The following is a 26,753-nucleotide window of genomic DNA, read 5'->3' as shown; positions in this document are numbered from 1 at the left end:
AGGCTACTAGGAGTGTTGCATTCACAGTCTACACTACGCTGTAGGAATTTTAAATTTTTTAAAAATTAATTAATGAATTCATTTTTTGCGTTTTCTCTGTGTTTCTGCCAGGACCACAGGCAGGGCCACTCGCAGGTTGCTTCTGGGCCGCATTTGGCCCGCGGGCCGCCATTTGAATAGGCTTGAGCTACAGTGTGAAATATGTCATATGACAGGTTATATTTATCGTTTTTGTTGCATGTGAATCTCTGTGTAGTAGTTGCGTTACAGCAGCTGATTAAGCTGATTCACACGAGGCGTGTCGTGCCTTTTGAGTCCAGCAGCGGAGCGGAGTGCTGATTGATGTTGTGACATACTCGGGGGTGAGTTGCAGGTTAAGAAGAGAGAGGGATTTTTTTTTTCGTTTTCCCAAGCCGAAGCTCTGAGGCTGAGCTCAGTTCAGGGTGATGACAGCTGCCGACAGTTTTTGGCTCCTCTCCCTCTTTCTCCACGCCAGGTAAAACCCCCACTCCCCCTCCCTCTCTCGCCGCCTTCAGCCGGGCGTCTCTCGCCCTGTCTCCCTCCGTCATGTGTCTCTGAGTCACGTCCCTCCTCACCTGCTCTCACCACCTTCAGACACTGTCAGTCACTACCTCTCTCCTGGCGCCATATGCAGCTTCTCCGTTTCAATGGGAGCTGTTTTTCCACTGGTTCTCTCAGGGCCACTTTTACATCGACAGTGTTACTATATAAACAGAAAACAGCGATCGGGTTGCAGCACCACTCATCCAGCGCCGACTCCTTCACTTCCACCTCTCACACCTTTGCTCTAATAACCCAAAATTGAACGCACACTATTACAAAAAACACCCAGAAACTCAAATTCTTGCATCTATTGCTTTAGAAGTAATTATCTGCAGCCTTTTCTTTTGAGAGGAAAGCAAGTAGAAAGAGACTATTGTCACTAGTCTGGTTTTCTGACCTGGGTGAATACATATGAAATCATTTTTTACAAATACAATAGCTGCTATTGTGTGTCTGTCACAATCACCCCGAATCCCAAGTTGCTCTTTTTCTAGATTTTCCATTTAGTTTTGCATCGGAAGAAGAGAAGCAGCAAATCCATGCAGATGAAAAAGCTGGAAGCTGCACGTTGAGACGTTCTTAAAGTCACACAGAAGACAATGCAAAGTGAATCCTCATGTTTATTCATTGTTACTGTATGCAGTAGTGCAAAGCACCCGTCTTTTTTTTTTTATCTCAAAATCCTTGTGTCTCCGGATACATTCATATTTGATATATTTATCCTTTATTTATCTGCCCATAAAAAGCAGGAACTAGGAACTTATTCATCACATATCAGAATCCAACCATTAACAACTATTGGCTGATAATTTAAACATAATTTTTAAAACCCTTGTTTAGTGAGTAAGACATACAAACAATCAGTAATTTATACGTCCTGTTTTATTTCTGACTTACTGTTTTGCAGTGTAAACATAATACAATGTTTCATTCATTTTAGTTAATTTATGTATTACAGAACAAAGAAGTCGACAGCACAAAAAAATCCTGCTTGTAAGCGTTCGAGTTTTTGGTACCTACCCCATTGTTTGTGGGTCTGCTGAACCCACAACATCACTGGGTTTTAAAGACAATACAACCGTAACAGTTTCTTTAAAAAACACTTGCAGACTTTAGTAAGCCTATAATTTGTTACATTTTTTTTTAAACTTTTTGTCTCCGCTGGTTTATGTTTCGTCGCTATTTATCGTTGAATGGAAAAATTTAGAAAGAAGGAAAATGGTAGTTGTGTCTACTTGGGCACTCAGACAACAGGAGAGCAGAAAGGAAGTGGAAAAAGAACAAACTGCAAGTGTTTTATGAAATTTTAAGACATTTTCCAAACAAATATCAGGAGACTGCCGAGGCCTCAAGACCTGATTTCTACTCGTGCCAGTAGAATCGTCTTCAGTTCAATTCGGTTTTATTAATATAGCATAGAATAGAATAGAATAGAATAGAATAGAATAGAATAATCCTTTAATTATCCCACAAGGGGAAATTTGGTTGTAACAGCAGCCAAAAAGACAAATATACAAACAGGACACGGAACAGAAACATACACAATTTTTCTTACACATTTACATTAAGGACAGTGGTTACTATATACAGCATCAAATCAAAACAAGACTTCTTCCGGACAATTGATTCTTAACCCCATTACCTTTGTCTTTCCAAGTATCTCTCCTGCACTGTGACAGCTTTCTAAATATCCCTCTTGATAAGATCTCACTTCTCAGAACTAATGCTACAATGAACAATAATGAGTCACCCACTCTTACCTTAACGGCTGTTTTTCATAACTGTGAGCCCGTTTCACTTACCGCCCCTACAACATGTTATCATCCCCCCTCGTCTGTAAATGGTCCATTCATTTTAACGACTCTAAATACTTGTTTAGTCTCATAGAGGGTGCCAGCCTACTTTAAACATGCAATTGTATGGCTTCTCATTAAGAAAAGAAATCTTGACCTTCCTTATTCGTCAAACTTTAGATCAGTCTCTGCCTATACCTCTCTGTTAGTTTTGGAGAAAGAGGTTTTCCACGATATTGGTGAGGTTTTTCATTTCTGGCTTTAAACTCCGTCACAACAGAGAATCTGCTCTTGTAAGTTTTTGATAACCACTTGTGTATTTCGGATGGTTCTGGTAATACCGCTGTGCTCACCAGTACATCCAATACAATCGATCTCATTTCTTAAACTGTGCAAAAAAAACCCTGACGTGATTCACTTCTCACGCCTCTTTAACATCGAGCTGATATTATATCCCAAAGAAAGTTTTTTCAATCATAACCTCCAACTAAAGTTAAACGATTTCTTTCAATCAACACCGGAGAGAAAATCATTCGTGCCGTTATTGCATCTATTGCATTTTATGCTGTGTTTTCCTCTCGTTGGGTCCAAAATCTATGTGTAGTTTCACACACTAAGAGTTTAAAGCAGGTTGGGAACACACACAGAAAGTACACAGCAAACCTTTCATTCTTTCATTTACAATTCCCACAAGTCTATCAGCCGTGAGTGCAGTGAATACAAATGTGCAGGGAGATGTGCAGAGTGTGCTCAAAGAAAATATGTTTTCACAATCTCTTCACATAAAAGAAGTCAAGATCACTGAGTACAAAGCTGAGAAAAAGTCATTGAATCTTTTTTTTTTTTTAGTAAACAATAAAAAATCCGACACATCAGAGCAACACACAGAGGTGGAAAAAAATACTGCCTGCATCATTTGTGATCTTTTCTTTTTTAAGAAAAGGGACTAACGAGTCACAGCAGTGTGTGACGATACAGTGTGTTAAAGAGACCTGCAAACCTGTACTTATAAACAAGTTAACAGTAATAACAGTAATAATGTTGAACGATGAGATGCTGGTAGTGTGCAGTGATTCTGGTTGGTGTGCTTTGTATTTCCACGTCAGATTCATTGTGTTACTGAAAGAGACTCGTACACACTCGTCTACTGACTGATGACACACTTCCATATAACAGTGGCAAAACCAATGCAGAACATCACACCACCGCTCCAAATTCACCAGTGATTAATGGGCTAGGCACGCTGAGTGGTCACTTTTTAAATAACACCGTGTCGAACACATTCGTGAGCTCCTCTTGTTAGCAATACTTTCTTCAGTCAAGGTCAAAGTTAAATAGTCAGGATTTCATTTAACCACTCGGCCACTGGGAAGTTTCTGTCCTGAAGCTCACCTCCTTTCCCCCTCCTCTTTCTTTCTCTTTTCATTTTTTCCCTCTACTTTTATTAGATTATTCCTTTTGTGCCTTTGCCCCTCTGTTTTTTGAAACCTTACCGCTCTTGTTAATGACAGAGTGGGGGTTCAGGTTGGGGTTGCAGTGTTTGGGGTTGGGGCAAGACATTTGGTTCAGTCCTGTGCTACCCATTGAAGGTGACAGGAGGGGCTGTGACTTTGGGTTTTTGACCCCAGATTCTTTATTTTTACTAGGAAGGGATCCAAGGATGGAGCTGTTGATGTGAATAGCTGCCCAAGGTGACTGGATCCCAATAAAGAGGCCGTCACCCTGGCTGGGGGCCTCCTTCCCATCCGAGACACAACGTTTATAGGCCTGCTTATGAGCCTGGGCTACTATTAAACCCTGTCCGGCCTGCACTGAGGAATTTAGGGCCAGGAAACAAGAGAGTGGGGGTGGGAATGGGCAGAGAGAGGTGAAGTTGGGGTGAGTGAAGGTGAAAGTTGAAAGGCACGTTCGAAAGGAATCTGCTTGTTTCGTAGTCGTCGCCTTTAAATGCGTACCAGGCGTGTTGCGGTTTTTGCTCTCTGACTGCAGCGCGAGGAGGCGCGGCTGATTAAACGCGTCATTGTATCCATTTTGTATCATTTGGTTTGAGCGTTTTCACATGCGGCAGAGGAATGGCATTGCCTGGGGTCAGCATATGGTGTTATACAGTGTGCAGTTTTCTTTAGCGCGACAGTGAGAAGGAACATAAGGAGACAGCAGAGTCTCATAAACATCTCATCTCTGTTTGTTCACATGGGGCTAGGGACGACCTTTCAAATAAAAATGGGAGCTTACACACACTCGTACACACAAACACACAAAAAATTCAGATGCCAGTCAAAAATTCAACAGCGGTATCTCACCTCCCCCCACACTCACCAGTAAATGGAAAAGCCAATCAAATCTCAGCTGCCAATCAGATTTTTATCAGCAGGGCCATCTGGCCATCAGCTAATTGTGTCTCTTTTAAGTCCCTGTCAGTCAGCAGTGCCACCCCTCCTCCCTTTTCTCTTAAAAATGTCTGCCTTTGAGCTTGCCTTCTGGCTCCGAGGGGTGGCCTGCGTGGGGTTGGGGGGGTTGTTTGCTGACCACTCTTTCTGTTAATCACTTTGTATTAGCTTTCATCAAAGTTTCAAAGACTTTAAGAATAAATATAAACAAGATGCTCTGAATTCATAAGAGTACTCAACTGTTTCTCCATTCTGTGCTTTTTCCGCAGCCGTGGAGACCCAGAGCACCAGTTCGGAGGAGATGGTGCCAAGCTCTCCTTCGCCGCCTCCTCCTCCTCGTGTTTATAAGCCGTGCTTCGTGTGCCAGGACAAGTCATCTGGTTATCACTATGGAGTGAGCTCCTGTGAGGGCTGCAAGGTAAATGAAGTTGGAGATACACGAGGAGTTTACAGCTAATGTGAACAGCTGAGGTCCCCTGAAAAGAGAGGCAGACAGATGTGCGCAGAGATGTGCTTGCTGTCGCTGAGCTGCCCTCTAGTGTATCCATACGTAACTGCACATGATTAAAGCTACAAATGAACAGTGTGATGCTGTTTGTGACAGGAAAATGGCTTCTTTTGGCTATAAGTAAATAAAACCTAAAAATGTCTTCAGAACTTGTTTGTTTCAAGTGAAACAAGATATCTGCTCCAGTGGTCTGATAACAATTGCTGCTCCACAGTGCTGTGCTGTTTGAGCCATTACTCTTGTGGTAGCTGTGGCTCAGGAGGTAGAGCAAGTCATCCACTAACTGGACAGTTGGTAGTTTGATCCCTGGCTGCTCCAGACTGCTTGCCTAAGTGTTTTTGGCAAGATACTGAATCCCAAGTTGTTCCCAATGTGTTAACCAGAGTGTGAAAGAACTTAGAGTCAGAACAAAAAAGTGCTTGTGGGAATGAAACATGTTGTTTAAAGAGCTTTGAGCGCTCAAATAGAGTAGAAAACCAGTCCAGGTCCCATAGCACTATGACACATGCAACTACATTTGGACAATTTATTTCTTTACCCTTGGCTACCTCTCACGGTTCCACACCCTGTAATCACTGCTTATTTTTTAACCAGCTATCGCAGGTTAAACACTTACCGTCACACTAACACATCCAGAATCACCTCAACTCAGTTCACCGACCTAGAGCCTTGTTGATGTGAGATGACTGATGCACCGCTCCACTGCCCACCTCCCCGTTGTATCAGCTAACTCATGTAGCCACCTACAGTATGAAGTTGGCTGGTTAATGCTTTAGGCTCTCCTGCTTTTTAATCCAAAGTACTTTTAACGCGGCTGGCTGCTGTGACACGGTGTTCATTTGTCGTGGGATTTTGTAACTTCCGATGGGCTTTAGCAAAAAAGCAATCATGAAAAATACATGTGCCAGTTTTTCTTTCAGCGTCTACTTGGGATCAATATCTGCTATAGTTCTGTGACATCAGAAGATTAAATTATTTAGACAGTCTTTCCACTGATCCACTAAATAGTACCAAATCCTGACTAACAACAGTAACTTTTTTAAAGTTTTTTATGTATTTATCGTGTGGCATCCATGTCCAAGACATTTTCCTGTGTCTGTTTTAGGGTTTTTTCAGGCGCAGCATTCAAAAGAACATGGTGTATACGTGCCACAGAGACAAGAACTGTCAGATCAACAAAGTTACCCGCAACCGCTGCCAGTACTGTCGGCTGCAGAAGTGCTTTGAGGTCGGCATGTCCAAAGAAGGTAAGCGTCTCAGATATTACGGGCTGCCGGTGTGTCGCTATCGAGGAAAAAGCAAAAGGAGTTGTGTCTTTTCCTCATCTCGTGCACGTGTGTCCCGGTAGCGGTGCGTAACGACAGGAACAAAAAGAAGAAGGACGTGAAGGAGGAAGTGGTGCTGCCCGAGAACTACGAACTAAGTGGAGAACTGGAGGAGCTGGTCAACAAAGTCAGCAAAGCTCACCAAGAGACCTTCCCGTCTCTGTGCCAACTAGGAAAATACACCACAGTGAGTCTTTTTTTTAGCACATAATTGCACCCACTTCTCGACACTCGCGCTCCACTTAAGCTCACCGCTTTGCAGGAAGGACAAACACTATGTGGAGTTTGCACAGTCACACAGAAAGAAAAAAAAGTGTCCCTCTTTCTCTCTCCCAGAATTCAAGTGCTGACCACAGAGTGCAGCTGGACTTGGGCCTATGGGATAAGTTCAGTGAGCTCTCCACTAAGTGCATTATAAAGATTGTGGAGTTTGCCAAGCGGCTACCAGGCTTCACTACGCTCACCATCGCTGACCAGATCACCCTCCTCAAATCTGCATGCCTGGACATCCTGGTACTAGCGCCACGTTCCTATTACTCCTCCCCTTTAATCGACTACACCTCCACATCCCTAAGCTATTCTCTATTTGTCACGCTGCTTTGTGATTCTGAACAGCTCCCGTGAAAAAATTTCAACGTGAACTTCTGTCTAGAAATTTCTGGTTTATGCCTCATCATATTCTTCCCCTGCTTAGATGCTGAGGATATGCACTCGCTACACACCAGAGCAGGACACGATGACCTTCTCAGATGGCCTGACTCTAAACAGGACCCAGATGCATAACGCCGGCTTTGGCCCGCTCACAGACCTGGTGTTTGCCTTTGCCGGTCAGCTGCTGCCTTTGGAGATGGACGACACCGAGACGGGGCTGCTCAGCGCCATCTGTCTCATCTGCGGAGGTAAACTTGCAGTCGTGGAATTATTGATGGAAAGGAAGAGACATCAGTGTACGGTCACAGTTTAGCAGTCAGTCGGTAGCATAAAGGCTGTAACAGTGTCTCGCTTCTTGTCATTGTTTTGCTGTGTCCGCTCTCTTCACTTCACTACTAGACCGTATGGACTTGGAAGAGCCGGAGAAGGTGGACAAGCTGCAGGAACCGCTGCTAGAGGCCCTGAAGATCTACACCCGACGCAGACGCCCGAACAAGCCTCACATGTTTCCCCGAATGCTGATGAAAGTCACAGACCTCAGGGGAATCAGCACCAAAGGTTAGCTTGTTTTTTTCATAGCACAACCACAGTTTGGAATAGATCTCAGTGTCAAAGCTCAACACGCATAAGTACTGAAATATCTTTTCAGATTTGTATTTTTTGCTCTGATTAGCTCAGGCTCAAAGCAGTTAGCGGTTAGGAAAAGACTGATGATGCTGGTCTCAAACTACGCTCCTATTGCTTGTTAGGCAACCGCTTAAATAAAATAAATGTTGCCTCAAAGCAATTTCGTAACATTTAACAGACATTACTGTAAATTCATGCTTGGAAGAAAGGTCTGCCAGACAGCATATTTTAAATTACATGACTCCTGTCTGTTAGCATGTGACGTTCTTTATTTCTTCATACCTACGAGTAAATGAATGTCCATGTGTGTGCAGGTGCAGAAAGAGCCATCACGCTAAAGACAGAGATCCCCGGCCCCATGCCTCCCCTGATCAGGGAGATGCTGGAGAACCCGGACTCCTTCGAGGACAGCAGCGACTCGGGCGACAGCGGCGCAGCTGCTCCCCCTGCCATTCAAGCCATCAAGCAAGAGGACAAGGCCACGTACGAGTCAGCCTTCGAGGAAGAAGAGGAGGAGGAAGAGGACGACTATTGGGACGAGGAGAAAGAGCGAGGGGCAGAAAGCGACGGAGAGGCGTGGGGGGAGGCGGCAGCGAGCGCGCAAAAGAAAGGCGTGACAGGGAAGACGCAGTGAGACAGAGAAAGAGAGACACAAGACGACACCGCTGCCTCGCACGGATTCGCCGAGCGCCGCCGCCGAGCAACGTCAGCTCGTAGAAACCTCACAGATTAAAGCTGTTAAAACGGCGTTTCGCACAGCACATATCCGTGTATACTGTACATACTGACTGAAAGGAAAATGTGTTCAATTCATAGTAGCAAGTGAGGAATTTGGAGACGCAAAAGCACTACATTTCAGTGGATTGATGAGGGCACAGTTAAAAAAGAAAATCAGTGCCAGAATGTTTAAAAGATATATATATATTAAAAAAAAAAGGTTTTGTCCGCACAAAGACAGGAAAAACAGTTGTTGAGAGACAAAAAAAGCACTCCTCCGCTATCTATTAAGGGCTATGCTTTGTATAAAATTGATGGTAAGAGTACATTGCAGCGACAGAACTCTTATGTGGCGTCCAGATGCCACAGATGTCTTCTCAGAATTACTTTTATTACTATTCAGAGATATGCTACTTATTTTTTCATTGTATGGTTTTTATAAGCATGTACACATTACTGTTTTGTCTTTTGTTTGTTTGTGGGACCTCGTGTTGCTTGTTTTTCTTGTGTATATTTTCACACTCAGTGCTCGCATCTGACTGGACATTTGTGCTTTTTATCGTATGCGTTAGTTTTATCGGACACAGTGAAGCAATAGCAGAAGAAAAGAGGAAAACAAAAAGGAAAAAGAGCAATAGCTAAAGAGTCATGGGAGTCATGAGCAGGACTCAAACTCAAAGTGTGATCATTCAGGATTGGTGATTGGCTAATCTGAAAGAAATGCAAGAGGACTTCAGCTTTAATTCAAACCCGGGTGCTTGTGGGCCAAATAATAAAAATGTCAGAGAAATGCGGGAAAACATATCTCCAGTTGATCAGGGCCACGCTTCAGCTGTTTTTACAGTATTTCTTTTCTTTTCCATCAGACGTTCTTCTTTCACACAGGTTAGGAATCATTAAAACTTTCAGTACATGCACTCGTTCAAAAAACCAGGTAAAGTTAAGCCATAAGATTTTCTTCCTGTTGTTTTAAGGCAAGCAAAGACTCCACCAAGCAAACACAACCATTAAAAGCCGTTTACATCACGGAAACCTCAGATGTGTGTGTGCGTGAGCGTGTCCCAATAAACAGGGTGCTGTAATAGACACGTTACATCACTGCCATCATCCACATGAGTGAGTGTCCAATTATCAGCATCTGTAAATGTGTATAAAATGGATTTTGCAACTAAAAATGAAAAAAACAACACCATACAAATATTAGATCTTTTTTTCTTTAGGTTGGAGAAATCCCTCGCACGTACACTTGTTTTGGGACTGCTCGAGTTCTGGCCAACAACCGTCCGACACAAACAGGCACTGAGTGACTGAGTGGGGCTCTCGTGTGAGCTATGTTGATAAAGACAGAAGGCGTGTTAAATAAGAAAGGCCCACCAAGTTTGCTCCTAAATTTGGTAATTTTGCTGTTTTATTGTGAAAACCTTAGAACCAAACAACCGTGGGAAAGGACAGAACGCACCTTGGACACGATCAGCCCGACTCAAACTGTTCAGTATTTAAAAGTATTTCATATAACCATGATAGTTTGGAACAGGTTTTTTCCTTCCTTTATTTGTTTTAAAACCTTGTTAGTTTTTTCTGGATTTGAGCTGGTGCAGTTTAAAAAGAGCTCTACACACGCGTACAGCATTTAAAAAAGATCAAATATGGATTTTACGTTACATTTGGACAAAACATTTACAATGCTTACCGCTTTTATTAAGGTCGTTGTCTCTATCGTGTTCAGGGATTCAGGTTCCTCATGAGTTTTAATTCAACTTGACTTGTATCAAAATAGCTTTGATGGCTCTGACATCCATGCACTCACACACACGGAAATCCAAAAACTGGGTTGATATGTTCTTGTTTTTACAGTTTTATGAGAAGTCAATACTATATTTTGCTGTTTGGGGGCTCGTGATTTGTTATTTGTTGTTTCTTGTATTTTGATAAATGCTCTTTTTGTTCTCAGACCTTATAGCGTCTCCACTTGTCATCTTCTTTGAGATCTCTTTACACATCTTTGAACCAAGCAGCCACTCATCTTTTAACACTCACATACTTCAGTGTGACCCAGGCCAAGAATTCCCTGATAATAAGTGTCTGACATTAATAAATGGACGACTATTTTTCCGCATGCTATCGCACATGTCCTGTTTCGCTTGAGACGTGAAAACATAACAGCCACAATGATTTAAGTATGTTCTAATCTGTTATTGTCAAGATTAATACAACATTTAAAAAAATGCTTGTCATAAACTAGTCTGTGCATTGAAAGCTGCGGTAGGAAATGTTGCATCTGCAGGACTGGTATATGTTTTTCCTGCACACACTGAAGTGGCAGTTCAGGCTCTTTAATGACCTGATGACTTCCCACAACTCCTCTTTTAATCTAGTTTGGCTTTCACTTTAATCTCAGCTCAGAATACTACCTCAGAAACTACTAAGTTTTATTAAGGTATTAGGAAGTGCTTAAGTCGTCATTTACATGGCATTATAATATATAATTATTATGATTATTATTAGCAGTGATGTGGTAGCAATGAAGGCTGTATATAGCTACACAACTATCATTGCTGTACATGGTGTAACAGTAACACATGGATAAACATCTGTATTTATCAAAGACATACTAAGGAGAAGTAATGATAAATGATGAATTAAGTGCTTACTAATACTTATACTTCATACTGTGACACTATTATTAAGTGCTACCTTGAAATCTATCTGAAGAGATGCGGGTCAAACATGACCTGGAACAGCATCGGTGTACAACCATTTCTGAACAATGGTATTACATTTTCAAAGAACATTTTTGCACATTTCTGGGTCACTTTAGGAAAAATCATCAAATGTCGCGGTGAAATAATGACGTTTAGGCACAGCACTCACCTGGTAGTCATTATTATGTTTTATTAAAGAGCACCATTGAATAACAAACTTTTACCTGAACTGCACCAAACGAGCCAGGAGCAAAGCATTTCACACTTGACTGTGACCCACACCCACACACTTGACACACTTTGTGCAGTCGCACTCACATGCAGAGCCCGGGGGGTGGGGGTGGGGGGCTATGTGTGCAACTGATATCTCATAACAGCTGTGACACAGACACCTAATAATGAAATAAAAGTTCAAAAATATGAATCTTCATCTAAAAGTTCGGAAAGCAAAAATTCAATTTGCACTTAAAATTCATCCTGAGTGTCACTAAGTTTGAATCAGAATTAAAACCACAAACAGCATAAAACAACGGCGAAAATTAGCCCACTTAAGACTTGCAAATTCCTAAAAGACACTCTTGAGGTAAAAGCACAATACCCTTTGTGATGGGGACTTTATATAGGTCTCAAGTGTTCTTATGACCCATATAAAATAATACCGCAGTGGTACACGGGAAACCTGCCATCCATCCCTGTGTTACCACATGGGGGAGTCAGCCAGCTCACTGCAGAGGCAAAGAGAGTTGAAAGTTTTAAGCAAAGGTAAATAATTCCACAGTTCTCCTTCACGCTTAGCATGACCGTCCTATTATTTTATTCAGTCTTATTTTCAGCTGTGGCGGAGAAAAGAGGGCGTGTGAAGTGTAACTGCTGGAAAGCCAGCTGTGTCACCTGAAGACGGGGTTGATGAGCTCTGGTAGGATCAGTTTCTTTCTTTCAGCAGCGGAGGGTTCACGCTGCTCCCTTTCCTCATCCTGGTTCAACAGACAGAGGCAGAAATGCAGGTGAACTGTGGGTTTGTATCCACCCAGAACACTTGGACACTTGGGTTTCAAAACGGAAATATAGTGTGGTACTCATTTTACTTTCATCTTATTTTCTGTGGTGTAAAAGAGCTCTGAGAAATTACACCCAAATAGTCTTTAATGAGCAATTAGTACCCAGTAGAGCGCAGTAGATGAAATAAATCGAATCAGCATTCGAAGAGATCATCATTTGCCTTTTTAAAACCGCTAGTTTAGGATTTAGTGAGGGTCAAATAATCTGGTGCAGGAGAAAATAGTTCTTCATGACTCTGACTGTATGCAACAACTGAAAGGTCTCAAACGTTTGTGCTGTACTAATAATCCGTATCAAATATCATCTACATTATACTGCAAAATGCAGTTATTTGTTGGAAACCACTTCAAATATGAGGAAGTTGTCTATAAGGAATTGAAATAAGCTCATTACACAAGCCAAAAATGATTAAATGGATTAGTTAGGAGACATGTTGTGACGATGGGGCTCTCAGATGATACATCTGGTGCTTTTGTCTAATGTGACTTTAGACACATTAGACTTTGTCTAAAGTCTAAGACTTTAGTAGTTGGTTTCCAACAGGCAGCATTAAACTCACCTGTGAAACAGAAATTGCGGACTAATTTGGCCAACTAGTCAAATATTTCCCTACCTAGATGTATCAGTCCTGGGTTTACCTGTGTGTCAGAGGCTGGTGTGTCTTCTTCCTCGCTCTGGATCTGTATCTCAGGAGGGATCTCAGCTCTGTCGGGCTGCTTCAGGTCATTGGACGAGGAAACAGGTGCACAGACTGACCTGGAGGAAGCACTCTCATCACTCGCAGGGGTAGAGCCAGGAGCTGTACGAACCAGCACTGAGTCTTTACCTTAGTTTTCATTACAGTTCAATGAAATAGCAGCGTGGCATGCAAAAAGATCTTTTTACTTACATATGCACGTGGGAGCTGTACTGCTTGCTTCATCTACTGACACAATCCCTAATCTCTGCTCTAACTGATGGATGCAGTTCACCAAATCCTGCAAGGTTCAAATTACAAAAACACAGATTTGATCGGGAAATGAAGGTGATGAGAATGAATACCTAAACTAATCAGCAGTCGCTGTCTAAAATGTGTAACTGAGCTTGGGGGAAAAACACATTTTGCTGTGTTCTGTTGCAGTTGAAGAGCAGAGCCAAAGCGCAGGGCTTAGCGTCCCTATACTGTTTCTTGTGGTAGATTAAAGAATCGTGAGCTGTGCTGTTGATCCGGTGTTGAATCCTTGCCTGGTTTTGAAGCTGTTCCTCCTCCCTTTCTTTCTGGACCTTTCTCAAACTGGCCCTCAGCTCCTGCAGCTCACGCTTCGCCTCACCCAGCAGCACCTACAGGGAGCAGCAACATTTATACTCAGACCGCCTGAACGCCCACCAATCTGATGGGTCTTCTCGTCTTCCCTGCTGTTCATCACATGTTGTCGTGAGGAAATGTTTGCTCACTGTTCATGGAAGCTTTTCTATTTGTGCCAGTATGTGAGTAATGAAAGAAGTCTGGCACAGCTCTCTGTACTGTAAGTTGAGCATCTCATGATGCAGAATTGCGGCACATAAGCAGTTATATTTAGAGCTGAACGGCGATTGCGATGTGCTTTGAGTTTCTTACTTTATTGTAGTCTTTCTCTCTCCCGAGCTGCACTTCTAGTTTCTCCCTCTCCATCCTCTCCTCCTGGAGCCACTCTTCCTTCTTCTGCACCTCGCAGGCAAGATCTTGCAGCTTCTTTTTGTCAGTCTGCACAAAAACATGAAAACAGTTTAGTTTTTTTGTTGTTTCTTCTGGCTTTTTTTGTTGTTGTTTTTTACTTTGATGCATATTCTGCATCCTCACTTCTGCTGCATGTCTGTATGCCTCTCTCTCCAAAGCCCAGTTGGCCCTCTCCTCCCTCAGGAGGAGGTTCTCCTCAGACAGCTGCAGAGTGAGCTGGGCCACTTGGAGTCGGGCTTGGTGCAGGTCAGTGTGGGTGTGACCCTGTCGGGTGCTCAGGTCCCTCAGCTCCCTACGCAGGCCTTCTGCCACGTGGTCGCTGGCCTCGAGACGTTCCTGGAGCAGTCGTGCCTCGGCCAGAGCATCCTCATTTTCCATCTTCGGTTAGTCAAGGAGCATGAAGAGAAACAATGTGGGAGAATATGCCAGAAGAAAAGACAGGAAAATATCTGATTCTTGTCTGTTTTTAGTGAGATGATGGGTTATTGTGTTATAGAGTGACAAGCTTCACAGCAGTTAACCTGCAGAGACTTCCTCTTCTCCTCATCGTGCTTCATTTGACAGGACATTTTCTTCACTCTTTCTTTCAGCCTGTGGTAAAAACTAAATAAATTCACTTTTCAGGCCAAAGTGGCTGGAGAATGACTCAGCTGACATGTGTTGCGAGGGCTTGCCTTTCCAGTTCCCTGTTTTGCTCTTTCTCTCGCTCAGCCAGAATCTCGACATCCTCCTCCAGGTCTTTGATGCGCTGCTCTCTTTCAGCTTTTTCAGTCGCAAGTTTACTCAGCTCAGAGGCCAGACTTTCTTGACTGTATTTCGCATCCTTTCAGTTGCATGGAGAGAAAAGAGAATACATCTTTTCATCAATTTTCAATGATCAGCTATCAGTGCACAACTGGTGATCAGTGTGCACCTCGTGTTTTACCTCGATTGTCTTCAGCATCTCGCGGCTGTGTCTCAGGTTGTCTCTGAGCTCCATAATCTCCTCCTTCATTGCTTCTCTTTCATATTCCCATTCACTTCTTGCTTTTCTGCTGTTTTCTTTCTCATTCTCCGTCTCCTTTTTCGCTACATCCAACGCTTGCTGCAGACCTCCTTGCGTTTTTAAGCACTCCTCCAGCCGACTCTGTGGACAACACAGAAAGAAATGACGAAGCATTTTCAGGCATATTTCTAATTCCTGTGTCAAAGATAATAAAAAGAAATAAACATTTTCTCTTCCAACCTGCAGCAGCTGAGCTCTGGGAATGACTAAGAGCAGCTCTTCTTCTCCATCCTCTGCATCTTCTTCTTCTTTCAGGGTCTCAAGCTCCTCCAGCGGCTTGGGTGCACAGAAAGTGAAGGGACGACTACGGGCATACACCTCTCCTATCTTGTCCACATACACAAATTGGTACTCTACAGTACCGGGGCGGGGCAGGTATGATGCTGTATCAAGAAGACATTTCTTATTATCCTCTAGTGCCTAAAATTAGCTGTCAGTTACTGTCAGTTACGATAATGCAAAATAAGGCCCAAATACAAAAAAACTAAACTAGTGCAGTACAATCTCATTATAAGCTCCTAATGCTTTGCATAAATTAGTTTTATTTGATCACAGTGAAAACATTACAAACAACAGCTAATCTTCTATGAAAGTGTACAGCAGCATCTTTGTTTACCGCCCTGGTACCACTTTGCTGTGGTGATGCAGCAGTGCACTCTGAGGTGTGTCTGTTACACAGGCCTAGAGCTCGGTCAGCAGACTGCCTGGAAACCCCAAATCCTTCCAGCAACTGCTGAATAACTGAAATTAAAACTTTCATTCTCTACATAGCTGGCAACAGGGAAAGCAGGTTGTTTTCCCCCAGGGTGTCAGGGACCACTGACGGGCGTAGTTGACTGTAGACATCACTGCTGGGTGCGACACAGAGACAGACTGCATATGAGAGGTGGACATAACCACTTTGACGTCCACATTTTGGGTTTTATCTGTCTGTTTATTTATTTGTTTGTCTATAGGTAGACAACAAGCAAAGGGTGGGACTGATTTAGAAACTGATATTTCAGACATAACTTTTCAACTACACCCTAAATGATCTTTTTTCCCCGAATGGGGCCACAATTGTCAAAATATTCACCATCCTGTGTTACAATTAAGAATATAAACCTATCTGGATACTGCATACTGAGACGTCTACAAAGTAGTTTTTCTTTGGTGAATCCAAAGTCTCCCCCTGCTGGCTATTAGAAAGAATGCAGGTTTAAAGAGGACCCGTTATGCTTTTCCTCTTTCTCTGTCATACATAAACAGTGGTGGATATTAAAGTTTCAGATTTTTATGTCTGTGGTTGTATAGTAATCACTCTGAGATGAAATGATGTCAAAGTGAAGGGATATCTATCGTATTCATTTTTTGAGGCACACCGTTTTGGAGTTTAGCCGTTGTGCTCATGAGGGGCAGCCAATGAAAAGGAGCTAAAAAGGCTTATTTCAGACAGATGCTGAACTGAGGTGCTGCATCAGAGCCAGGTCTAACATCAATAAAGTTTATTATGAAATATGAATCTATGCTTACAGGAACACAGTATTTATCAAATGTGCAACCAGGGAGGACAGGGCAATTTCAGCCAGACAAACAAACAACAACAACAACAAAACAGACCATTAACCATCAGGAGTGTTTATGACAGTTCTTACCCTGGAAAACTGCACAGAAGTCAACACTGGTTCCCTCTGTGTAGCCTTCAGGAACAGTAGCCCATGTGTATGTGTAATACTGTTTGACTGAAGTCCATCCCATCTATAATAGGATAAACACACTATGTCATAAAGCACACAATGTGACTACCACGATGCAACACATGGGACGGTGCTGTAGTTGGTGACCGTACCTCAAAAATTCCTATCCAGTCACTATTGCTCCACTGATGGTCTGAGGTCAGACTGTAGTGGCACTCCACCCTGGTTTGGGGGAAGTACACTTGCCCCACATTTCGAAACACCACCCTGGGCTGTTTGTCCATGACGGTAGGAAGCTTTGCTGTTAAAGAAGAAAACATGCGAACAGCTGATGAAAGACGATAGCAGCATCGGTCCAGGAATGCAGCATGGTCATAACAGGAGTGACCTACGGCTCATCAGCTTGTTTACCTACTGAGGAGTTACATTATGCCATATAGCCTACAAAATAAACAGAGACCGAGAGATCTGGTTGTATCTCTTTGTCGTCACATATAAGAACGACCACTCTATTTAAAGACTAATTGAAAGTCTTTCAAATTTGTTTTTATTTATAAAAAGTCAAAGTTAGCTAATAGCTTTATACTAAAACATTTTTTAATATATTTAATTCCAAAAAAACATAAATATCATATAATAATGGTACACATAATAACATAACAAATAAAGCTTTTACAGAAATGTAAAAAAACAAACAAATTATAATCAATCTTCCCTCATGTCTGCAGGCGTGACATTCAGCTAACAACTCAACTCGTTCCCATTGTTAACAAGTCAACAGGTCAATCTTGGCCTAAATGCTGAAACTCAGTGGTGTTAATCTTACCTGAGTCTTCTGAAATGAACTCGATGGCTCTGCTACCTCATGCGGGACAGGAGCTGTGCATCAGTCTGTCGATACTGATGAGCAGGTGCAAGACTTTCACAACATCTCTTGAACCATGTGCAACCAGAGTAAAATTAGTGACACTCGCTGAGTCGCGGGAGATGCAGTTCATGAGTACACAGCTTCTCAACTGACACGGTGGAGCTGCGGACTTCAACTCCCATTACAATCACAGGACACGAGATCCTCTGCCTGGTGTTACTGCTGATTGCAGTTCTCAGTAGTGGCACGGGTGGGGGTGAGGAAATCATCAGAGCTTCACATTTATGTTAATAACAACTTCAGCGCACCCACCAGCCAGAAACCAGCAAGAAGCATAAAACCAGGAGTATCACAGCAAAGAGATTCTTTTTTTGTTTTGTTTTTAATATGGAAAATGAGGATATTCTGCACTTATTTGAATCTGATCTGATAATCCCGAACCAGTGATAAACACATCGTATCCAAGTTTGTTTTTTTAAGCAAAGACTGCAAATCTAATATCGTGTACCTTTCCCCCTGTGATTGTGTAAGAATCATGTCCCCACTCTGAACACTTGATGGCAGTGTAGCTTCGGCACAAAGCCAAGAGAGTTGCATTTGTTAACACAAAGTACTAACTGAGTAGGTTTCATGTGAGCACTTAATTCACACACTTTCTCATGGTGGAAAAGTCTTTATGTAAAGAAAAACTATATAACGCAGGGAGGCTCTTGTGGGATGTTTTCCTATTGCCGTCAAATAATTTGATTTTAATTTTTAATATTATCCCTGCTGAGTCAGCATACCTGTAGGTATGATTTATTCTTCTAAAAAAAAAAAAGAAAGCTGCAGTTCATAAATTTGCATTTAGGTTGAAAAAGAAAAAAGGCCATCTCGTCTCTTTCATGTATGTAATTCAGGTTGAGCTCCGCCAAAGGTTTCTTCCTGTTAAAGGGGAGTTTTCCTTCTCACTGTCACCAAAGTGCTTGCTCATGGGGGGGGGCGGGGTCATCTGATTTTGTCAGTGTGGTCATACTGATAATAGTGCTTTCAACAATTACTCTTTTTATGATTTATACCTGGGTTTTCCTCTATATTTCTCTGTGGCCATAAAAGCGGAGAACTTTCATTAACTCAGTATTTCAGTTAATGACAGATTACTTTCACAACTGGCATATGTTTCAACAACCTGCTCCCTGCTAAACATATGCCTTAACTGGCAGTATAACTTCATGTTTGCAGCATCAGATTTGATCAGCCAGTATTTATTTCAACAGTAAAATAAAATAAAATAAAAATAGTAAAATAAAAACAAAACTAAAACTGGAAAGTCAGTGTGCACACCCATAAAATACCAAGCTAAACGAAAATTTAAAATAGAGCTATAAAACATGTCATAAAGAGCATCACAGATCGATTCTGCCCATGTAATTATCACTGTATGAATATATTTTTTGTGCAACATGACAATAAGCTGTCTGTGCAGCCAGCTGAAATTATTTTGACTTTCACTAAATTCTGGTCTTTTCTATTCCGATCTAATTTTGTGACCCTCGTTGATATTAACACAGCAACACTGTCCTTTTATAGGAAAGTCATCGGTCACATCTTAATTAGCTGATTAATATAAGGCCACGTGAACTTTAATTGTAGGGTTCAGTTGTAGATGTAGCACTTGTCATACGCACAAAGAAAAATACAATATTGAATATACACATACACCCTGAGCACCGTACAGTCATTAGTGTAGAAATATTTCTGGCTCCGTATTTTAAAGCCATGCTGCAGCCTCTGATCACAGCAGGAGTCTCGTCTTGAAGTAATGCAGACAGACCTTTAGAGAAGAAAAAGCAGTTGCAGAGCAGATGTGTTTACAGCATTTGTGGTAACAGATGTGGAAAAGCAGTAGTGTTACAGGTTCTCCTTGGAGCTACCAGCATGTGTTTGGACACACAGATGGCGCCATGAAGAGGTGAGTGAGTGTGCCCTTCTCAACAGTGCACCAAACCATCTGTGAACTGAAAGATACACAGGAATGCCACACATCCTCATCTGGTGTTGGAGTGAATAGATTAATCATGACTGATTGGCGCAAGTTTTAATTAGGAGGGATAGAACACCAAGTTCCTGCAGTTTGGCTTTAGCTACATCCTCCCAGCCCTTATTAGCCAGCGGGTTCCTGGGCGATGGATGCATGATGCCCTCAACACGCACATTGACACCTGCAGCAGACAGGGCCCGCCGTGCCCGTTGCTCTGCCACCTTTCCTACACCAATCACCATGGAAATGTTCAGTGCCTCCACCACCTGGCACAGTGCAATGTCACACAGGCGCAGCAGGGCCTCCCGTTCAGCTGCGGGCAGCTCGGGGGGTGTTAAATTCTTCCCGCTGTCGCTCATGAAGATTAACGGGCACAGGTTGTGCACAAAGCAGTGCTGGAAGAAGACCTCCGGGTCACCGCACAATTTTCTGAAGAAGCCCCAAAAACGAGCGCCGCTCACTTCGCTCTGAGTGCAGGAGAGCCCCGTGATTCGTCTCTTTGGGTGCTCATTTTGTGGGCGGCCGACCTCCCCCGTGATCTTCAGCCAGTCGACAACTGACTTCACCTCACCAAACGGGACCTGCGCAAAGAGAAACAGATTATTTAAAGCAGCTCTGAGGTCAGAGGGAGCCTGGGAGTCTTCATGATGCAACACAGGGGTTTTATCATCTCTCCATTTTGTGGCTCCTCATTTTCTCTGTCCCCGGTCCTCCTTGCAGTGACCCTCCATGCTTTCTCTACATGATGTCTCAATTCCTTAAATACATGTGGAGGAAACAGGATGGAGAGAGATAGGAGCTATAATAGAGGATGAAGAGCTGTATCCTTTACAGATGCCACAGCAGTTTAATATCCTCATCATACAGGAAGATGACTACCAATTGTCAGTTGGTTAAGTTATTTAAGATGATCAGCTCTTCTCATCAAACTTTCTGCCCCCTCACTGTTGTGTGCACAATAACAAAATGTCAAAGTGGGCTACACTGGGAATTTTAATTAAAAGTAGCGCTAAATAAGGGTTGTGGTAATTACTGTTATAAACATGTAAGACCCTCAAATCCAGCATGAGGCCGTAATAAAACAGTGGACTGACAATGCAGCTGTGCTAAACAACACATTTAATTAACATGCTGTAAAATGACAGCGTGTTAATTAATTGAAGGTATGCGCAAGAGTATCTCTGAATAGGCTGAAGCTTGAAGCTGCAGAAGACCACACTGGGCACCAGTCCTGTCAAGTCTTCAGTTTGCATTGTTGCTTTAAAGACTGCAGTGTACCCATCCTCCGGCGTGATGCTCTCATGTCAATATGGACCAAAATCTCGATTGTTTCCAGCATCTTGTTGAATCTGTGACACGAAGAATTAAGGCAGCTCTGAAATCAAATGGGGGCCCGACCTAGTACTAGCAATGCGTACCTAATAAAGTGGCTAGCTAGTGTATATTTTGGTGTTAAAACTGTTAATATTGCTACATATTAGTCTTGTCTCATCACTTTGCAAAACAGTTATTCCATACAAAGCAATTTTCAAGTTCCTGTCCTGTGACACTGTTTAATTAAATCTTAAATAATTCATCCTGGTGTGTGCTGCATTTAATAGGCAGTATACACCATGTTGCAGGTCTCTGCTGCGACACCCCGCTGAAAACATGATAGGAGCGCCCCTGGCAGGCTGTCTCCTTAGTTTGTTTGCGTTAGCTTCCGCATTCACAGCCCTTTAAAACCTTTTACCACTGCTGTGCTCCTGTTACGGTCACGGCGATTTGGAAACTGTACTATGCCTCAAAATGTGTATTCACCCCTGTCTGAGCCATTCCGAAAGGTCCGGGATTCATCCCCAAAAACAGGATCTTTTGTCCGGCCTGACAGTACTTCTCCACATAGCAGCGGTGGGTGTCCCAGGCGTACTCCAGCGGGTTGTAGATGTACCGGACAGGGTCGCTGAAGCGGAGGCCACGGAGGTGAGTGTTCAGCTCCAGTTCAGCCCGCAGAAACCTGGCAGAGGGGGTCTCATGAGCAGCATTAAAGCCCCGCTCCTTTGATTCACAGACGGGCACATTCTCTTCTCCGTCTCCACAAGCGACTACACCGGCTTCACTCGCAGAAGAGTTTTCATTGAACATTTTTTAAAATTATTATATATGCTCCCATTAAAAAAAAAAAAGCAGCAATAACTTTGCGTTTTCAAACCGGTAAAGTACTGAACCCAGGTTTTTGTTGTTGTTCGGGGTCTTTAAGCGAGACTATTTTCTTCCTCTGCGTCTTTCAGTCACTTGATTTGAGTCGGCTGCTGCCACCTACAGTAACAATGGTGTTATTACAGCCACCAAAAAAAGACAAGCAGAGTTATGACGGAGAGATTATTATGAGATGAAACTCAAAGAATAAAATCTATAGAAGACTACCACAGCAGCAAACATGGTGGCAGAAGTATAAAAATACTTTACAAAGTACTTTGTGGCAACATCCAACTTTTTAAACCGCCCCCTTAGAAAAGAAAAAAGAAAAAAAAGGGTGTTATATATAAAGCTAATTATTGAGAAGGAAGTTAGTTTGAATGCTAGTTCAAAATAAATGCCCAGAAGTGTTTAAAAGATGGCAGAACACACCGTGGACTGATTAACACAAATACGTTTAACTGAACAAGTGTATATTACATTTATATACACACACGCCAACTTCATTAGGCACAACTGTTTCACTGTGCGTTAATGCAAATATATAATCTGCAAAATCAAATGTCAGCAACTCAGTACATTTAGGCATATAGATATGGTCGAGATGACCTGTTGAAGTTCAAAGTGAGCATCAGAATGAGGAAGAAGCGTGACTTTGAGAGTGGCATGGTTTTTGGTGCCAGACAGGCTGGTCTGCGGATTCCAGAAACTGCTATTATACTGGGATTTTACCACACCACCATCAGAAGCATTTGCAGAAGACCATCTCTAAATGCACAACACGCCCTGCAGATGGGATACAACTCCTGTTAGCTAACAACAGGAAACAGGGAACAGTTCACACGGGCTCACTAAAACCGGACAACAGAAGACTGAAAACATTGCCTGGACTGATGATTCTCAGTTGCCACTGCAACATTCAGGTGGTAGAAACAGAGGTCAATAACATGCTCTACCTTTTGAACACCAGTTACAATGTGAGCATGAACAAATCACAATAACCTCTTTTTTGTGATTGTCCTGATACTCTTCACTATGGGTTACAACCTTTGTCATAATAAGCTCACATAAACACCAGAGGAAATCATCTCTATGTCAAAAGGACAATAAATAAAAATGTATTAAGTAGAAGTTACATTAAAATAAACAAAACATGGAGCCACCTAGACGTTAAATCAAATACAAGTGACATATCATTGAAGTGTTTTTTTTTTAACTTACCTGAGATCAAAAACACACAAATTAAAAAAAATAAATCATATTCCTTTACAAATTCTTTTTTTTTTTTATTATTTCAGCATAATAGTAAGAAGCCTCTCCTCTGATTTTCATACAGTTGAAACTAATTGGATCACAAGGGTACATATTAGTTAGCCCATTTTACATTAATCATTGTAACATTTTTTTAGGAAGTTATTCTTATGCACTCATTTTCCTACACAAAATAATCAATATCAAGATCCTATCTTAACTGAGGACCATAACTCTGCATGCAAGACTAATAAAGAAAACAACTAATCTGTGATAGCTACTGTTATGCTGTTGTTCATCTAATACCATTGTCAATATAATTTACTACAAATACCAGGGACTTTGTATAAGAAAGAAAACATTTTCTTGCAGTACTACTGCCTCTAGTGTCAAAAATCACCGAACATCCTGGGCTCTCAACTGTACTGATCCAAATTGTTCTGTCCGCCTTTCGTGTCAAGTTGAGGAGAAATAGGCTTTGTCTAAAACCTAAAATCTAGTACAGATTGAAGGACAAAAATATCCATCTCTTTTTTTGTCTTTTTTCCTTACACTCCAGTGTTTACAATTTCATCAGAATAAAAAAGGTCCTTGAAACAATCATCAAAAATGTGATGACAAACTCGCAGACAAAAAAAACAGAAAATAAAAGCCTCCTTTGATCTGTCTGTAAAAAGAAGAAAATAAAACCTCAATCTTACAACAGGGTTCTATTGCATTTAACAATGAGAATACTAAAAACAGTGAATGACAAAAACGTATTAACAAGTGACGTCTACTATATATTGTATTGCCCTTTTGCCGTTTTCAGTATGTGCTCACACCAGAAGTGTCCCTTCCACAGATTGGGAATAGTGTTTCCACAGCAGAGGATTTCATTTCTCAAACTTGGCTCCTCTGCTCTTTAAAAGGCCAAGCCGCTGATAACAGAATCCCATCTTTGTGCACACAGATTTGATAATCAATGGACCATTTAAAGAAAGCTTCTCATTAATACTTTTGGTAAAACATCACTCGACTCAGTCTTCCACTTCTCTGTATCGAACACAAACATCTCTTCATCCTACAATTCACAGACCACAGAAAGCGTGGCGGGACTCCCATCTCCACAAGTGTCATCTGGACCACTCACTATTTATCCAAATAAGACCGTAGTTACCAACAGATTATTCGCCCCAGTCTGCACTGACATTTCTGGGTTAAACAACAGGACGACGTGATCACAAGTTTACCAGTCACAGAAAGGAGCGTGTTTGAGAAAGTCATTAAAAAGCAGCAAAGCGGGCCCCGTGGGGCCACTCCTTGCTGTACCGAGTACTTTCAAAAGTTCAAAAGGTAAAAGAAATCGCTTGTAACGCTATCATTTAGTACTACAATGACTATTTGTGTATCCGCAACTTAAGGCTAAACCCAAAGACGTGACCGTTATTCCACACCAACTGTATAGTAATGTCTGGATGAAAAAGCAGTTGTTAGGTGTGCGGCAGAGTCAAGCAGGTGTTGATCCTGCCGTGGCCTGCGACCAGCCAAAGCACCGCCGCGTGGAAAACAATGTAGCACGACTGTCTTCTCACACGGACCGCCACGCGCAAGGGCCTCCTTTTTTTTAAGGATTATATTCTGTGTTACACCATCACCAGTAGCTATGACCCAAAATATTCAGTTATCACCATAAACATGACTTCTAAACAGAAGAGCACATTAGTCTGGTTCAGCGCCACTGAATCCATCCACATTCAGTAACCACGACAGCTTAAGGATTAAAAATAATAATAATATGATGATGATGACGAAAGGCTAGTAAATACATCTGATCCACAATAATAAACGGCCAAGAAAAAGGCAGATGAGAAAAGAAAACAACAGAAACATACTAAGGCCACAAGATTTTGTATACGCCCACTAATCTCACAAAGTGATCTGTACAAACATCACTGGACTTCAAAAGTGGCTAACCTGCATCATTATACACCAGGATCTATGCAGCATGAGCGAGCAGAGGAAATGTCCTGCTTTAGTGCTGCAGATCTCTATACATGTTCTGTATATTTACAGCTGAACACCACCACACGCCCTCAGTACACATGAAGGAGGGCTCGCCAAGTCTGCCGTCCTGTGTGTGACGCTCTGGGACCCGACACACGTTAAGTGCGCACCTCGTCGACTGCAGGTCGCACTTTCGTTTCTTGGAAGTCCTGGTTTTACAGTTATTGATATTAGTTTTATGTCACACAAAGTTACTCGGGTTTTCTCAGGATACGATGGTGACGGTGGCCAAAGACTGCATTTGAGCCAAATTCCAATTTACGTCAACACCTTGTTTTTCTTACAAAATAATCATTAAAACTGGACCTTCCGAGCTGAAAAAGCCAGGAAACACTTTATGCATCACATCAGATTTACACAGTAATAATAATAATAATAATAATAATAGTAATAATAATAATAATAATAATGATGCTTTCAATGACCTGTCTTTATGCTTAACACTGTCTGATACAAGGCAAGTAAACTCCGGTCTGTACATGAAATGCCAACATAGTTTCCTCACTTTACCTGGAAGAAAAGTTCAGTTTTAATAACTTTAACCTAAAATGCTTTTATGATCCTTTCCAGGCCAAAGAGAATAAACAACAACAAAAAATTAGAAAGAAGCTCAAATACTCTTCTTCTCCACCTCATCACACAGTCAACCGTTTCCTGTCCGAGTACCACCAAATGCAAATATTTTTTTTTTGAACAATAAACTTTTTTTTTTTGCAAAAATCAAATAGATTAAGTACAAAACAGGACCACCGTTTATCACAGAAAAGTCTCATCTTAAAAAATGGGAAGAAACAGAAACACAGTAAAAAGTCAACAAAAAAACCCACAAATGTCCCGCTGTCGTTATTAATCCCAAGACTCGAGCTGCAAGATCAGTCTGTGCTAGAATGTGATGGCACTCTGCACAGAGCTGAGAAGAAACCCTGTGGCTTGTCCTGTCTCTGGAGGTGTTGTGGATCCAGGGAAGATTGAATGTCAGACCGCCAGTCGACCCGGAGGTGGATGCAGGGGGCTCCAGGTTGGGGGTGCCGGTGGGGGTTCTTGGGGATATGGGCGTGGTTCGCAACAGGGCTGGTTCTCTACTTTGGCTACGCCGCGCCCCTGGCACAACCGCCGATGTCGCAACAGTCGGTCTGTGCGCGAAAAGTTCTTCAAAAGATAAATATTAGACACGGTCAAATTCAGGTCAATTTCAAGGTCATCATTTTAAAAAATATGATAAAATTAAAAATGTCAGAATAAAATGGAACTATGAAGGAAGGAATTTAAACCATACATGATTACTCTAAACTCAGGCGTGTCAGAGGGCAAACAAAGAGTGGGAAATGCAGAGAAGTCCCTAATATTTCAAAAAAGTGACTAACAATGTGGAAAAACAGTTGTTCCCTATATATAGACTTTATCCAGATGCAGTGCCATCAATCCATCCAAGTATTTATATGGCAGCATATTTTAGCATTTCTAGTTTTAGTGCATCGTAGAGCTGGGCGATATGAGATTTTTTCATATCACGATATGTTTTTTTCATTTCAGGCGATAACGATATCTATCACGATATAAGCCAAATAACTATATTTGTAAGATTTAAATGTGCCGTTGCTCACAAGTAAAATGTGAAATAATCAGCAGCTTGTTTT

General features: G+C 42.0%; 4 protein-coding genes across 23 annotated transcripts in view; 1 reads left to right on the top strand and 3 right to left on the bottom strand.

Annotated features, from left to right (window-relative positions):
* LOC102193779 (retinoic acid receptor gamma-A-like) overlaps positions 1–8,785 on the top strand; it is a 48,145-nt gene extending 39,360 nt beyond the window's left edge. For all 5 annotated transcript variants that reach the window (XM_005739575.2, XM_005739574.2, XM_005739573.1 and 2 more), the window contains 7 exons: positions 5,017–5,165; positions 6,361–6,502; positions 6,604–6,767; positions 6,917–7,093; positions 7,275–7,479; positions 7,631–7,789; positions 8,173–8,785. In XM_005739575.2, the coding sequence (XP_005739632.1) occupies positions 5,017–5,165; positions 6,361–6,502; positions 6,604–6,767; positions 6,917–7,093; positions 7,275–7,479; positions 7,631–7,789; positions 8,173–8,492 (1,316 nt within the window). In that variant the 3' untranslated portion in view covers positions 8,493–8,785. The remainder of the gene's footprint in view (positions 1–5,016; positions 5,166–6,360; positions 6,503–6,603; positions 6,768–6,916; positions 7,094–7,274; positions 7,480–7,630; positions 7,790–8,172) is intronic.
* A 2,660-nt stretch (positions 8,786–11,445) lies between these two features.
* Positions 11,446–17,843, bottom strand: calcoco1b (calcium binding and coiled-coil domain 1b). Its single transcript, XM_005739572.1, has 14 exons — positions 17,580–17,843; positions 16,906–17,054; positions 16,712–16,814; positions 15,258–15,460; positions 14,958–15,158; positions 14,707–14,855; positions 14,554–14,623; positions 14,156–14,410; positions 13,934–14,059; positions 13,561–13,656; positions 13,226–13,313; positions 12,975–13,135; positions 12,169–12,251; positions 11,446–12,002 (listed from the first exon to the last, which is right to left on the bottom strand). The coding sequence occupies exons 2-14, from the start codon at positions 17,035–17,037 to the stop codon at positions 11,975–11,977; spliced, it is 1,695 nt and encodes a 564-aa protein (XP_005739629.1). The 5' UTR covers positions 17,038–17,054; positions 17,580–17,843; the 3' UTR covers positions 11,446–11,974.
* A 1,088-nt stretch (positions 17,844–18,931) lies between these two features.
* LOC102193208 (single-strand selective monofunctional uracil DNA glycosylase) lies at positions 18,932–21,897 on the bottom strand. The gene is made up of 2 exons (XM_005739571.1): positions 21,442–21,897; positions 18,932–20,222 (listed from the first exon to the last, which is right to left on the bottom strand). Exons 1-2 carry the CDS (start codon positions 21,763–21,765, stop codon positions 19,677–19,679), a joined length of 870 nt encoding a protein of 289 aa, XP_005739628.1. The 5' UTR covers positions 21,766–21,897; the 3' UTR covers positions 18,932–19,676.
* A 1,178-nt stretch (positions 21,898–23,075) lies between these two features.
* The window catches only part of znf740a (zinc finger protein 740a), a 25,455-nt gene continuing 21,777 nt past the window's right edge, over positions 23,076–26,753 (bottom strand). For all 16 annotated transcript variants that reach the window (XM_005739556.1, XM_005739555.1, XM_005739558.1 and 13 more), the window contains one exon: positions 23,076–26,265. In XM_005739556.1, coding sequence (XP_005739613.1) covers positions 26,092–26,265 — 174 coding nt within the window. In that variant the 3' untranslated portion in view covers positions 23,076–26,091. The remainder of the gene's footprint in view (positions 26,266–26,753) is intronic.

The sequence above is a fragment of the Pundamilia nyererei genome, unplaced genomic scaffold, assembly GCF_000239375.1.
Source record: "Pundamilia nyererei isolate P.nyererei 1_Seehausen unplaced genomic scaffold, PunNye1.0 scaffold00092, whole genome shotgun sequence".
NCBI classification, from domain to species: Eukaryota; Metazoa; Chordata; class Actinopteri; order Cichliformes; family Cichlidae; genus Pundamilia; species Pundamilia nyererei.
This window is presented reverse-complemented; position numbering and strand designations above follow the sequence as displayed.